Raw genomic sequence first — 16,126 nt, forward strand, 5'->3', positions numbered from 1 at the left:
ACTCTGGAACGATCAGGGATGCACAAGAGGACAAGAGCCTGGCAAGGTTACGAACAGAGGTGCATTATCACATCACCCGCTGCAAGCATTCTCCGCGATAACATCTCGGGGAAAAAAAGCAGACAACTCCATCAACCAGAGCAAATAACTTACTAAATATACACAGATGTAGAGACGATATCAAAAAAGCTAAAGGAGCAAATAAAGAAATCGGGAGTGACGGGAGGAGCAGGCAACCATAAAACATGGGGGTACACAGAATTTCACAGCTGTGTGAACAGTTAAAGCAGATGCGATGGGATGTGATGGTGGATGCATACAGAGAGGCGGGCTGTAAAAATATGCCATAAAGTTTATGGAGCCTAATGCGGCCCTGCAGGAGCCTCCTGCCGAGCTGAGCATGCCGACAGTGCCGTTGAGTGTGTGACAGAGCTGTGGGGGAGAGATGTACAACTGAGAGCATAGCCAGTATTCACAAGCTCCATCACTGGTGTGAGGATGTGCGTACAGTACATAAAATTCACAGATATGCAATCAACAGAACTAAGAATCCTATTTTTTCCTCCCTCCTCCTCCCCGCTAAAAGTACTCCATCATACTCCATCTCTCCTGTGCAATATCTAAATCCAAGCCGTAATATCCAAGTCTATTGGAAAGGCATTGAGGGAAAGAAAGTACTACTTACCACACGCACGGACATACAAGCATGTGCACACACCAACACAAGTACAGAGAGACTATAAAGGACTGCCATAGCCACTGTTCAATCCAATATCAGCATACTGTGACCACTTCAGCCTTTCATGTTCCCTTCAAAATAACGAGATCCAGCTCTCCCCTTCTGATTGAAGAGGAATGATTGTTTCTGCCTTTGAAAAGACATATGCCGTATCGAGAGAAGATGTTTGAGGGGAGAAGGAGGGAAGGATAAAAAAGATGAAAACTGAAAAGAAAATGGAAAAAGAGAAGACAAATGATGATGGAAAAGAAACCTCACTGGGAGCTGGAGTTGACTTAATCCTTCCCACACAGCCCACCCTCTGTCACAGCTAAACCTGTGCTTCTTCCACAGCCCGCAAAGGTCAATCCAGCCATGAACGCCTGCAGACAAGCCATTCAGCAGAAAGTAGCAACATAATTGATAAATCGCATGTAGACCTTAAAGTTCAACGTTGTGACAAATGTGACACAAGCCGTGACACCGTCGCCAGACAAATGCATTAGGTGTACTGGTATATCTATCCTGCATCAAAGTGAACGTTGTCACATTCTATGTATGTAGAAAAGAATCTTAGGGGGGGGGGGTCTCCTAAACACAGAAACAGGGGCTCCAGCACAATGCAGCTTATTGCAAATTGTGAGGCGCTATTATTCAAATGTTGTCGCTTTCCAAAATCCAATAAGAGCTCTCCGAATATTTAGAGAGAGGTGTAATAATCCTATATGATACTGTGTCACACTGGCTGAGCTCTGGGCAACTGTAGTACGACTCTCACAATATGAAGTGACAACGCACGAGGGGTTAAAGAAATTATGAAAAAGAAATTTGCGCAGGTGACCCTCCAGGGTCAACTTATCCTCCGTCACGGCTCGGTTGTGCGTTCAAAACAAACACAGACTGTCTGTCGTTAGCATATCCACACACGCCACAGGCCAACGACAGAGGTACAGTTTTCCAAAATGAAATGGGGCAAAGCTCACACACATACATCGATTAAAGCAAATGAATTAGCATTGCAAGATTGCCACAACTGTGGGTGATATTAGCTGTAATAACTAGAATGTGTAACCCCTGTAAGTGTGTGTGTGTGTGTGTGTGTGTGTGTGTGTGTGTGTCTGTCATCCCTTAATGGAGAGTTCTTAGTTGTTCATCTTCTTTGTGGCTGCTTTTACTTTAAACACAGTAACACAGATTGGCATTGGGAGCAGTCTGAAGACCTATGACACATGTATTCATCATATATGACATCTGATCTTTGTGGACATTTTCTATTTTGGCTAACCTTGCTTTAAAAAAAAGTATTACTTAAGATCTGATTGTCACACCACCTCTTCTAAAGCCGGCATAAAAACAAATACACAGAGGAACTCTAGATATTTGGAAAATGCAAACTAAGCGCCAACTTCAATCATCACAAACTTGTATTTAAGTGCAACCAAAAGCTTGTGTTTCCAAATCTCTACAATGGAGGTTGTGAATAATACTTTTTATTGCTTTACCAGAAATGCTGCTATAGCGAAAAAAATGTCCCCTTGCAGGATTAATAAAGTAACTATCTATCTATCTATAACATGTTATGGTACCACTAGTGGCACTGCAGAGCAATGCTTTGATATGCAAGTGCCCATATTATTGATATTAACTCTTCTAGCAGAGTGAACATGGAGGTGTTATCGTACACATGACCGTGGCTCTTCACTCGGCTCTCAGACAGCCGAGTGAAGGGAGAAACCTGGAAATAGAATCCCCCTGCGACTATCACTAAAGAAAGAAAAGAAGCATTTGAGGAAGATAAAACGGCAAATATTTGATATCTATTAAAAACACCTGACTACAGATGTGCAGATACACTATTCAAATAAATAAATCTTTCCTCATCTCACTCCTAGACAACTTGTTATGTCCATCAGATGAACTCTAAAATATTCTTTCAGCTAATCTAAGAAACATCTTATTCAAACAGTCCCCTTGAGAGCATGTTTCCTTGATCTTAATTTAAGATAGAATCTATGGTGAACACTGGCTCAGGGCATGGGAGGCACACGCTATTGATTAATTTTTCATTGCCGTTCTTTTAAAGCACCAAGGACATGTGCCACATCAAATCTGCTCAACCCTCAGCACCCAGTTTAATAGCTCGCTTGAAACAAAAGTCTTTTGAGGCATGCGGTTTTAAAAGGTAAAGAGGAGACTGAAGGAGGGAGGGTGCCTTGATTCCCTTTCTGGCTCACCATATTTCTTTTTTCAAAGGTCCTTCATAAGCACTCCTGGCACTTGATTGGAGTTAAAGAGGAACCAGATGTCTGCGTGTCCTCGTATCCATGTAACTCTCTCTTCCCGTCTCCCTCGTTTCTCATCTGGATGCTTTGCAGTCCTCCGGCCTTCTCTGCAACTACCCGTTTACTTCTTACTCTATGTTCTGTAAATCATGAGCAGTTACAAACACAGGCGAACGAGAGCACAGGCAACGACAGAAACGTAAATCATGGCCATTCATTTTATTTACAATGTTCATTCAAATGTAGAATGCAGTTTCTCAAATGTGAGGATTTATCTTCGCTTCTCCGTTTCATATTATTAGAACTTTGTGTTTTTGAAGACTGGCAAGACAAAAGAATGTGCACACATTTGGAAAAATAAATGAATGAATCGATATGTATGGAAGAATTGGTAGCTGTGGAACTACTTGAATATACACGCACTAGAGCCAGGGGCAAACAACATGTAAGTGTGATACAACAACCTCCCATTCATTGCAGGTAAATCAAATTCTTCATCTCAACTTGATAATGGAGGAAAACATTTTAAGGTTCAAGGTTTGTCCAATGCTTTGCTCTAAAACACACAAAAGCATCTTTTAATTTGAAACTTTGTCGAACATGCCGCCACACGGAGCACTTTCGCTTTGATCAAATTAATGAAAATGGATGTAGCCATGCAGTGGTTCTAAGCAACGATCAATGACAAAACAAGTGCTAGATTGTAGGCGCCGTCTCGCAAACGATGATGTCCTCATGATCACCGCCACATTTCACATCTGAAATCTGTGTGCTCATAAACTGTTTTAAATTGGGAGACATATTACCATTATACAACCATACACGCACTAAAAAGGTTGATGTTAAAAACATGTCCTTAGCCACTTAGAAAACTGCCACTTTATAATTCTGCTGAAAAATAAAACACTTCTTCTATAAAAGCCCAATCAGCCGGAGCGGTGGTTCTCAACCTGGGGGATCAATTCTGGGGGTCGCCAGATGGTTGTGGAGAATTTCTTGTTTATGACATACAAAAAAATTAAATAACATATTTTAGACTGGGGAATGTTTGTTTTACATTACATCGCCCGTACCGGTGATATAATTTGCCTCCGAATGGATTATATTGAGTGTGTTTGTGAGAGTCATGTGAGTTTCTGACAACGCTTAGGTGCTAGCTGTTGAAACTAAATAAAACAAAGCTTTAATCATTTGCATTTATCCATCAGAGCATTCACAATATGGCACAACCTGATTATTCTGGGGCATCGCGACTCGAAAAAGGTTGCGAAACTCTCCGCTAAAGTACAAACCAGGACAGCCTCATTGGATTGTTTCCTCTCTGGTCAGGGGTTCTTCGGTCAAATCCACGTACTGACAGCTTTACACAGGTATGTATATGTTTACACAAGCACACTAACAATCACCGCCTGATGTCTCAGAGCTGACCAGCATGCTACCATGGAAATAAGCAGTCACCTGTCCCATCATACAGGTATTGATCACCTTGCTGTGGTCTGGAGATTGCTGCTTTTCAACACACGGTGTGCACACACACCCACAAACACCTTTTTTTTCCCCTTTCGCTCATGTGAGCTCTCAACTCTCGTAGTCTCAGCAGCATTCCATCTGAACAGCGGCGCCTGTCAATGGCGATGCAGAGAGACGGAAGTGTACTTCCCCAGTAACACCGCAGGAGTCATTGATGGATTGTTACAACGCGGCCCTTGACTTGTGACGTAAATCAGGCCAATCTTTACAAAGACTGACGCTATAAAGCCGTCCTAGTAATCAATAGGCGTCTGCTGCAGAAAGAAGAGGTGTCGGGTCCATCTGGGCTGTTCGAGTTCACCTGCAGACATGCTCTTTCCCAGGTGTGTGTGTGTGTGTGTGTGTGTGTGTGTGTGTGTGTGTGTGTGTGTGTGTGTGTGTGTGTGTGTGTGTGTGTGTGTGTGTGCGCTGCTCATATATTTCCCTCAATCTTGCTTAAGGAGGTGGAGAGAGCACATGAGACTTACACGCTGGTCAAACTGGATTAGAGGCAATTCACACAGTCCTCTATTCCCACCTGATTCTCGATTGGGAGAGGAGGGAAGTGCCAGAGAGATTTCATGCCTGAGACAGAGGAGTTACAGTTGCGTGTTCCCGATAGACAATCCTAACCAACACTCTCCTCCCAGCACATCTGAGAGAACTCAATCCCGCTGACACACGCTGACAGCGTGAAAATGGGAATCTGCCAGCAAAGCAGGGAGCTAACTGTAGCCCAAAATCGGCTAAACGCTCTCCCTTTTTTTCCACTTTCAGGGTGGGGGTGGGGGGGTTAAGAATGACAGCAGCTTTCAGTATGTAAGCCATATCTGTAGGCTGCTGCTGCACGATTGACACACAGGTTACAAAGGTCATATCAAATGCTTCAGCACGGTCTTGAATGAAACTTGCCGAGGGCTTTTAAAGGTATTTATTATCATTATCCCTTCTGGACATTTAACCATCATGGTCACTGCTGTCGGTCACGTATTGTCCCGATGTCCTCTTTGTATGTTTCTTTTTACTATGCCTGCCTCAGAAATAACCCCTCAGGGATAAATGAAGTGTTTTTTTTTTTAATTTGACACGGCTTGCAGAACCTCTGAAAGTAGGCATCCTTCACGTCTCGGATGATCAGTCATGATACAAGCCGTCATATTCCATTTACTGAACACAATGTGGCTACTGCTCCTGATCGAGGGCCACTCCATTCACGTCCATACAGGCTACGATGGAAAAAAGAAACACTCTTTCCACAGAAGTTACCAAGCACAAAAGAACAGTTTGACGAAGAGGGAGAAAATGCAATCAATACTAAATGTCTCTCTAAAACGCCTCAAAGAGCGAGGTTTGTCTGAGAGCATGGGCAGAGCAGAGGCCATGTCACAGTGTGCTGCTTGGCCTTGCCTGTGTTGCTGTTAAGCTCTACAGTCCTCTTAATCCTCACGAAACTCTCAAAAGGCAATGAAATAAAATTTAGAGTGGCAATTCAACACTTGCTAAACCAATAAACAGCGTGTTTCTTCTTTTTTTTCTGAAAGCACCTTAAAAAGAAAGTCAGAACCCATTCTTTAGGAAAGGCAACATGGTGCCACTTTATGGGATCTTGAGAGAGAAAATAGGCAATTGGCATATTAGCGTGAGGAGAAATTAAAAACAAATTGCAACCCAATGCATTGGCAGCAATTATATTTTAAGATTACGTGGGTCTTTTGTTTACTAGAAGGAGGTAAAGTGAAACAACCTCAACAACTAAACAAGAACATGCATTTGTAAGAAAAGGGTCGTGTGTCTACTCACCACAAAATGAACGTTGTTTGTTATTTCTGTTCAAGGCAGAAAAGATGTGACTGATATCTTTTCCACAGTTCACTAGGTTCAGTGTGTGTGTGTGTGTGTGTGTGTGTGTGTGTGTGTGTGTGTGTGTGTGTGTGTGTGTGTGTGTGTGAGTGAGAACGTTCATTTAAATGTGGGCTCAAAGCCTTATTAAGTGATATATATTCTCAATATGAGTTATGTCTCAGGCGGAATGAACACAGTTAAAGACATTTAGATGCAAAATTCTCTGGTAAACAGATTAGACTGCAGATTATGAGTATTTGTGTAAAAGCTATCCCTCTTTGTTGGTAGCACAATACCCAAATGCTAATAGGTGTTACACTGCAATCTATTCCATAACAGAAATAGCAAAAACCAACAAAAGACCTCCCACTTCCCTTTCAGACTGTATAATTTCAAAATCCGTCAGTTGAATGTGCTTCCATTTACATGCAGGAATTGTGTTGGCAATTTAAATCTTTTCCAAATTACAGCCCATTAGCAAAATCAGGGCTGAAAATAGGAGTCCAAGACATGGAAATGACCTCACGAGCACAGTTTGGAACATGCTCCTCGACATCTTTCCAAAAGAAGATAGGTGTGTGTGTGTGTGTGTGTGTGTGTGTTTTCAGGGGGTGAATGAAGACAGATACACAGAAGGAACAAGATTCAGAAGCCAAATAAGTAATGGGCTACTTACCGCAACTTTGCTCCCAGTTATCTGCATGCAGCGATCAGCGGAGAAGGTTAATGTGCAAAAAGACACAAACAGCACAATCATTAGTAGGCCAGAGAATCCTCTCCATTACACGTTGAGGCATTAGCGTAACTTGTGTGACATCACAAACACACTATACAAGAAAAATATATATAAGCCAACAAGAGAAAACCTATATAATTATGGGCACATACTGAAGATAATGTCTGTGTTTTGCAGCAGCAACTCGTTTACATTTTCAAAAAGACAGATGCATGAAAATGAGGAGAAATTAAAACAAGAATTTGTAAGACATGTACATGACAAATGTATTATCAATGCACCGCAACAACAACTGTGGAGGTGATGAATCGACATGTTTAGACATGGTAATTTTCAACACAAGGGATGAATTAATTGATTAACAGGGTAAAATGGAACCGACAGGCCGTTATAGATTCAGACTCATGTGCACACAGAGGCTGCAGAGGGGTTGGGCTGGTATATATATCAGCTGCCGTTAACGTTGGGCTTCAGGTGTCAACTCCGTGCGGCAGCGCTACCTTGAGCCCATGCAGTCAGCCCGATTCTTGGAGTTTAACCTTGTTATCTGTCAATAGTGCCGGGTAGCAGGAGTGTTTTTTATTACTGCAACTGTGGGCCTGTTGTTTCACAGACGGAGGGTGTCTGTCAGGCGGAGTAAATGTATGCTACACTGTGGCTGACAAGTCTTTCACTGCCACATGTTTCCGAGGAAAATGTACTTTGTTTTGCAGGAAGGTACAGGAAACAAAGTGGGTTCCTCGTTTGTTACCTCTTTCTTCTTTCTCTCCTTGTTTCATTCCCTCCCCCCCCGCCCCCCCCCCCCCCTCCCCTCCCCCTCCCCCTCCCCTCCCCCTCCCCCTCCACCTCCCTCCATCTCATCTAATCTCCCTTTCTATTTATTTTATTGTCACTCTCAAACTCTCCAAGTCTGTGGCCATTTTATGCTTGATTTCCCCTCTCCATCCCTCCACCAAGAGTTTATGACAGCCATAAAGTCGGTTTTACTCGTGCCACCAACCTGATCACGCACATACTACTTTCTAATATGTCTCCACATTTGCCTTTGCTCTCCAGTGAATGCAGCAGCTTGTCACTGTCTAACACTGGGAAGTATTTTTACCTGAACACTGCAGGCTAAACACCTTTGAAACGAGTCACATTGACGTAGCTCACAGCTTCCACAGATGTTGATGCCAACCACATTGGATACATATTTCTGAGTTTTGTTTCAGAGCAGCTTGACCAAATAAAAACAGACACTATCTTGAGTGTGCACTGAACAGTCAGGGAGGAGCTTGAGGGGGACAAGCACAGTTTCATTAACAGCAAGTGTGTATTTACAATAAAATGTAACACCGTATTCTCACTAAAACAAGGGCAAGAAGTATTCCTTTTCATACTAAGTACTGCTGAGGTATTACTAATCATATATGATATCTAAAATAAATCAAATAAAGACAGTTACTGTGCACAAGAGTATGCAATTTCTTCTCAACATACATGTAGCTGTTACCACCCTTTTTCTGGATGGATGTAAAAAATATAAACTAATTTCTCTAACACTTATGGTGAAGGGCCCGGGTGATCTGAGCAAATGTCAGCCCCCTGTTAAAAGAAGAGGGTGGCATCAATATTTGACTTTAATAGTGACACTGGACAATCCCCCTCACAAGTCCCCGCCATCACACCCTTCCTACATCTGAGACACAGCACGATTGACATGAAACAAGAAAATAATCATTGACAGTAAGTAAAGTACATTTCAGAGGAATAAGCAGTTGAATTAGATGTGGCAGTTTGAATGATGTTGGCACACATTTACAGCGAGGAGAAAGAACCAGAAATGAGTTGAGAGAGAGGAAGGCAACCGTTCATGCAAAGCTAACGGTGAAGGACGTTCACAGACACGCTCCTACGAAAGCAGAGCTGGTTTCCATTGAAACGCAGTTCAAATTCAATTGAGCAGGGTTAATGCACAATTCTCTTTCATTTGAAAGACATATTTCACAAAAGCAAACAAAGTAACAATGACCCATGTTTCCTTTTACCAATGATTTGAAGCTAGATGGCTGAATAGATGTAGCCTTTTTGTATCAACATACATAAAAGATGAGTATACATACAAGAAAGTTGTACATCGAGAAGGCAACCTCGAGCAGCTAATGCTATTCAACGAGGTTAAATGTTTCTTTTTTTTTTTGCTGCAGAACAAAATAAGGTTGCTTTATGTTGGGCACCAAAGCCCTTTGCTCAATTGAGCAGGTCTAAAGAGACACATGAGGAAAAGGCCACACATTACTCGGAGATTTCAGATTTAAGCTTTCGAAGCCTTTTAAGTCTGCGTGCTTTGCATTGGCTGTAAGTCACGAAGGAAACACGGCTGTCCAAATCTAAAAACACAAATTTGAGTATTATGTGGGTGTGGGGGAGCGTTTGACATTCATGAATTTCCAGCTTGTATCTCTGTGGCTACAGTGAAATGTAAAACTAGATACTCCTGGAAGAGTAGTATCAAAAATCACTCTCTTGTGAAATGTTCTACTGGGACCTTATAATGTCATCTACAAAGAAAAAAACAGGAAATTGAGATAAATGCGTGAAGCCCTTCCAAGTCCCAAAAACGGCACACTTACAATGCAGCGCACATCTTTGGTGGACAAAAGACTAACTCCCATTAACAGAGGAGCCACCACAACAAAACAAGACACCCCACATGATGCACCACGCCTACAGTCATCACCCTTTATGCAACATATTGTTATTTAGCCCACCCTGCATGCTCATTAGCAACCAAAAGCAACATATAGCCCCAGATAATACAGAAGAGAAATACATTTTAGTGGTGCTGTGGGGATTCTTTCACACATACAGGCTCGCACATGCAGAGGTGTATTGTGGGTGTAGTGTGACTGGACAAAAGCAAAAGCAGTCTCTTAAAAAGGGCAAAGCGATCACGAAACCTGCCTTACAGAGATGTATCTGATGTATCTGCAGAAAAACTGTACTGTACTGTAGTGTGAGATGATTGTGGGCTTCTGTTAAGTAGTTCTAGGAACCTAAAGCACACTATTTAAGAAACTACAGAGCACAGGATCAGTATGAGGCCGTTTTTTAGATCAGTCTTACAAGCTGCATGCTGGGATGCTCCGGCTTCATCGTTCCTCTGATGTCTCTCTTTACAAAAGGAACACAGGATATCAATGTAGTCTAAGACAGGAGTTACTTTTCACTAAATTACGTATGATGTAACTGAAGATATTATATTTAAAACAAATTAAAATATCTGCTAATACATTTTCACAGCACCAAAACATGGTTCAGTACGGCCCTGGATTATTTTATACTATTTAGGGTAGGTTGTTACATGTTTTTACTGAAATGCAGAACGAGCAGGATGTTTCTAAAAATGGCCTGCTCCAATGTGCGTTGTAGTTACTCAAATAAGAGTGAATAGTGTCTTTCACTACCAGGGAGATTTGGTGGCAGTGTCACATCTATTTATCATAATAATGCACAGAAGTGCGCTAAACTGTTAAACTCAGCTCAGTTGTCCTCTTGGTCACTTGTGTATTATCAGTAAATGCCTATTTATCTGTGCTTTAAAGTGCTCTAGTGTAACTGCGTGCACTTGCATGAATCTGTGTTTGTACACTCGACCATCCCCCCTTCCTTCACTCCTATTAAATGTGATAGCCGGGTGCTGACAGACATTACATTTTGTCCTCTGTCCTTTGCTACACGGATTGCGTTATTCATTTGAATAAAATATCAGCTCTCACAAAGCATAATGGGCCCTGTGAGCAATTCAATCATCTCGGATAATCGTCATTATCAATAATGCCAGTTAATTACCATAACAATGAAGACCGGTAATAAATGATGATGTCAAGAGAGAGCTACCAGGTTTGGGAAGCGATGGGGACAGAAATCACTTCTTTCCTTCTGTGCTTGAAGGAAATTGTTTCATCTCACAAGGCTGGCTACAAAATGTAAAAGAGGAAAAATGGATTGCATGAAGAAATCTGTTCAGTTTGTTTAGTTTACCTAGTTGTTAATTGTATACCATTCTAATTCATTGTATATACTGTGCATTTTTTTTTTTATTTTTTTTTTTTTATTATTCTATTTCTTCAACTGGATGAATAAAGTTTACATCTATCTATCTTTACTTTTCACTGCTGTTTTTGGACAATGGGCATCTTAAATCTAACCCTACATGCCATAATGTAGCATACAGTATTCATACACATCATAGGGTCATGTTGAACATAAAATACTTGCTTTTCTTCATTTTTGTAATTGATTTGTTTCCTTTTTCGCTTTAATACTGCTGTTGAACCAAGAGGTTGTCTGAACTTTATTTTTATACTCGATAAGCAAATGATGCGGCAGGGCGCCACCACCACCACCACCAAACTCCCATGCAAGTACACAACTGAGGCAATCAACAATCTGCATGCAAGCGCCTGATTGGACAAGCACTGACCATCGAACTAGCATTGAGTGAGTGAGTGACAACAACACATTTCTGATAATCTGCAACAGCAAATTGCTGCACAGTCAAAATTCAAAATCAAAGATGTGGGACTGAAGCACTAAGAGAGAGAGAGAGAGAGAGAGAGAGAGAGAGAAAGAGAGAGAGAGAGAGAAAGAAAGAGAAAGAGAGAGAGAGAGAGAGAGAAGAGAGAGAGAGAGAGAGAGAGAGAGGGGTGAGAGTGTGCAAGATGACAAGGCAAGCCATGAAGCAGAGGGTGAGGTTAAACTCATTCCGGTGAGGGTGTCACGATACTTCAGCTCATCCACTACAATTATACAGCACACGCTCTTCAGTCTACAGAGGCGGAGGTTAACTCTCACTTACAGATTTGGCAGTAGCTGAGATGTACTGGACCACCATCTCGCGTTTGGTGCTTAAATCTTTTCCACGCAGCGGGGCTTTGCGTTCCTCATTCAGGTTCATGTCCTCCTAGAGACACACGAGACAATGAGAAGAAGTGTTATGTGTGTAATCGTAGATGCTACTCCAATCTAGTACCTAGTACAGCACATTTATGGTGAATGCTGAGGAGTTGTACAACATAAAACACTAGAAAAAACCACTGGTCTGACTGAGAAAATTAGAAAGAGAATGGTGTGAAAACATACAGAAGTTGGACACTTAAACCGAAAAGAACAGAATAAAAATAACACTGAGCCATATTATTTACAGCACAATAGTTTCACGAGCAAGAAGAAATACCTTGAACCGACCATCAATTATACTTTTAGTTCCACGACAGCCCTTTTACATCAGATCCTGCTCTTCTACAGGTAAAAGCATTTATTTCCCATCTGTATGTGTCTTTGTCAAAATCCTGAGGTTCAGCAACGGGAACTACTGTCAGTAATAATTAGTCCTTGAAACGAAAGTAGTACGGCTACAGCGACAGAAACTGTTCGACCCAACTCCGAACAACAGAGCAGAAAATCAAACAGCGCTGCTTCTATTGAGGCCATGCAATCACATCTGATAGGCTAGATAGGCAGTATATGTGTGTTATTGGGAGTATTATCTTTGTGCTCCTTTAATTCTGCATCACAAAAGAGGTCTTTCATGTGAGAGACATCAGGGGATGGAGCGAAGGCCGGACAGAGCACTAAAAGCTAGGGAATGACATGATGATTAGAATGGAGGGGGATGTTTATCAGACGTACTCTCTCACAAAGAGACGGATAGAAGAAAACATTCTCCTCAGGGTTTCAGGATAGCGAGCCTTAAGTTGTGGAGCCATGCTGCCCTCTGCTGGGGAGCGCAGAAAAGAAAAATCACGTGTCCTTTTTGTTTGGTCGATCTGATTTGGCAGTTGTTGTCCTCCATCCGACTGAATGTAAAATTCACCTGATGAATTAAGCGTTTCTAAACGAGGACGTTTTAATGCAGCGGTTTGGATTTCTGACTCAAGCTATTTAGCTTCATTTGCTGGTGGAGCACGGACAGGAATCCCATCCAGGGGCACCGTGACCTAAATTCCTCCTACTACATGTTCTCTAGTAAATATCCTCTGAGCGGGAAAAAAAAAAAAGTAAAATACCGTAAGATTCCTTTTCGTACAGAGGGTAAAAATGTGGCTGAAAGTTTTTGCAATTGGCAGTTTTTTTTCACTGAAGGAAACCAGCAGGTTTTTTTAATTAATCTTTGAACCCTGCTAATCTTTCTGCTTAATTGGCATTCAATAAACGAGGCATAATGTGGCGGGGCGAGTACGCTGTAGAAGGGGAAGGAGGAGCGGGCCAGCGGGACGCTTGTCAGGGGGCATAGTGGAGGAATGAGCCCTCCATGTTTCGTCTCCAAAATGATTAATGCTCTTTTATTAATTATACCCTCACGGGCTACATAAAGAATCCCAGAGTATCTTTGACTATGCTGCTGGTGTAGAACGGAAATGATAGGATTTGAGCTTGTATTAATGATGGTGGAGTTACCAAGAAATATCTCATTTTGCAACACTTGGCAAAAGAAGCATCATGGACTCCATGAATAGGTTTGTGCCGATTGGTGATTGGATTGTATATATTGGCAAATGATGGAATTATCAAATTGTTTTTTCTGGGGATTTTAACTAACATAGCAAACTATCAAAACAATGTTATGAATGACACTCGAAGCTTCTAAATATTTGATACAGCCCTAGTTATGGTCAGATATGAGTTGAATAAATTAACTTACAATTAACTTATCAAAGATAAGTGAATTGATACTGTGATTTTGTCGCACAAAGCACAGACACGCAGACTTTTAAAGGGAGGAGTTGTTTCTTGACTAACCACGATTGGACAATATGAAAAAAGAAATGATCGCCCGACACCCAATCGTGAACACTGTCCATGCCAGCGGACTGCCATACCGTATATGTATACACAGTGCAGTCCATAGTTATAAGACAGTGATAGATTGTTTTCAATTCTCTTCACTCTGTACTCTGCACATTGGATTTAAAATCAAACAATGGCTGAGATTAATGAGCTGACCTACACCTTAACGGTGACATATTAAGCATACTCATAATTGGACTTGTAGCGCCTTGGTGAGTATATACCCCCCCCCCCCCCCCCCCCTAAGATTTAAGACGATCAACACATTGATCATAAATACAGCCAAAGCAACCTTGTTCTTGACTGGCCATGTTAGCCAATCCAAATGAGCAGGTGTTTCACTTACTAAAGACCTGCCTCCAAAATAAGCAGTAAGTGAAGATGGCTGCGTGACAGGCCCGGCGACGCATCAGTAGCAAGATAGCAAATCACAGAAAAGAGCAATTAATGACTATCATCAAATATGTCTGAGCCTGAAATGGATCTGAGGAGTCACGTCTCTGAGGAAAAGTGGATCCAAGAAAAGTAGAGGACGTGTAAAAATGTGTTGCTTCCACTGTGACGAAGCGATTATTTTGTCCACTACCCTCAAGTCTGATCCATCTGTGTGCAAGGGCACACACAGTAACTCTCCTGTGGGCTGGATTTTAATGTCCTGGTGCAGAGTGTAACTGCTGAGGGATCACATAGGAGCTTATTACTATGGGGTGTACATCCTGACAATGGTGCATAGAGTCACATAAAACCTGAAACTAGCCACAGCAGCACTGCAACAGGACATTCCTCTTCCACTGTTCCTCTGTCTCTGCGAGCACCAGACACTACTCTTAACATAAGCAGACACTCTCTGAAGAATGGTAACAGAGACAAATAGGCACTGGAATCAATTCAATTCAATCAATCCTAAGTAAGGATGTTAAGCTCTTGGGGGGAGTTTCATGCTGACAGACAAGTAAAAGCATAATTTGGGTAATAATTGCCATGACTGTTAATGGCCACATCAGCACGGATGTCTACAATTGCCAATATGTGGCAACTAATGACACAAAGTCACACCATCAGGGAGATTTTTTTGTCTGGATGGAGAGGACAAGTTCACGTACCCGAGATCCTCAGATCCCACTTCTGCTTTCCGTTAATGGTTCTTTTTACAGACAATACAGAGTTGAACCGATGATGAAAGGCGTTTGCATGAAACCAAAGTTTAGTTTAAAGGTCTTACAGTTTGTTGAATGCTGATTAAATTTGTTCACAAATTGTTTTTTGTGTGCTACTCTGTTCCTACTCCATTTCCTCAGCGGATTCACTGCTGCGCATTGAGATGAAGGGCTCCGAACTCCATCTGAACACATCTTGGGCAGACTAACAACAGGACACAAAGTAAAGACAGACACTGCACCCTTCTAAAAGGCTGAAAACGTTTTTTTTTCATGCATTTCCACTGCTGTAGTTTTATGAATATACTTCTGCTAGAAAGAGTTCATTTGGTTTTCCTCCCAGCTGAGTGTTCCTTCCTACATTTTTCGCAGATCCCTTTGATGACCTTTCAGTAATAGGGTATGTGCTGTTTAGGCTTTGAGATACAAAGCGCAATGTGTAAACCACTTTCCGGAGAAAAATATTTTCACTTCCCTCTAGTCATTAATGCACAGCAGGTGGTCTCACAAATATGGCATGGGTCATCCCTCCGTTTGAAGCAAGCTACACATCTGAGGCTGCGGCATGTAGCTCCATAAAAACAGTCAATAACAGAATGGGTGTAAAGACAACGGAGAGCTAAAATGTGTCTGTGTCACATGAAAAGAGACAGAGAGATGACAAAGACAGATAGATGGTGAAGAGAAGCTATACTCGCATCAAAAGAAACTACCAGACACTTTCATTCCAGTGTTTGCTGCATCAAAGCAGAAAAGTTTACAGTAAAGTCCACAGAGCAAATAGTGGTGGCTTCGAACGTACATAAGTAAATAACCCTTTTCTTTTTCACTACTAATTATACTTTCCAACCTGAAGTGTCAAGGCCTGTCAAATGTCAGACCAGCAACATGGCTTCTGTGTCATCTGTCACTGAGCAAATTGAAGCCTGGGTTTAATGTCACGCCGCTGTGAGCACAAACATAGTAATTGAGAGGTGAACTGAGTGACAGGGATGAGCATCCAGGCAAGAAAACACTGAGCAGTAGCCTGATGAAAACCAGGAGCCCT

General features: G+C 41.8%; 1 protein-coding gene across 1 annotated transcript in view; it reads right to left on the reverse strand.

The window, feature by feature from the left end:
• The window catches only part of diaph2 (diaphanous-related formin 2), a 346,355-nt gene that overhangs the window by 312,801 nt on the left and 17,428 nt on the right, over positions 1-16,126 (reverse strand). Inside the window, exons 5-6 of the mRNA XM_079167333.1 lie at positions 11,931-12,035; positions 7,028-7,048 (exon numbers count right to left, since the gene is read on the reverse strand). Of these exons, the coding sequence (XP_079023459.1) occupies positions 7,028-7,048; positions 11,931-12,035 (126 nt within the window). The remainder of the gene's footprint in view (positions 1-7,027; positions 7,049-11,930; positions 12,036-16,126) is intronic.

The sequence above is a fragment of the Pholis gunnellus genome (assembly GCF_910591455.1).
Source record: "Pholis gunnellus genome assembly, chromosome: 10".
In the NCBI taxonomy this organism is placed as follows: Eukaryota; Metazoa; Chordata; class Actinopteri; order Perciformes; family Pholidae; genus Pholis; species Pholis gunnellus.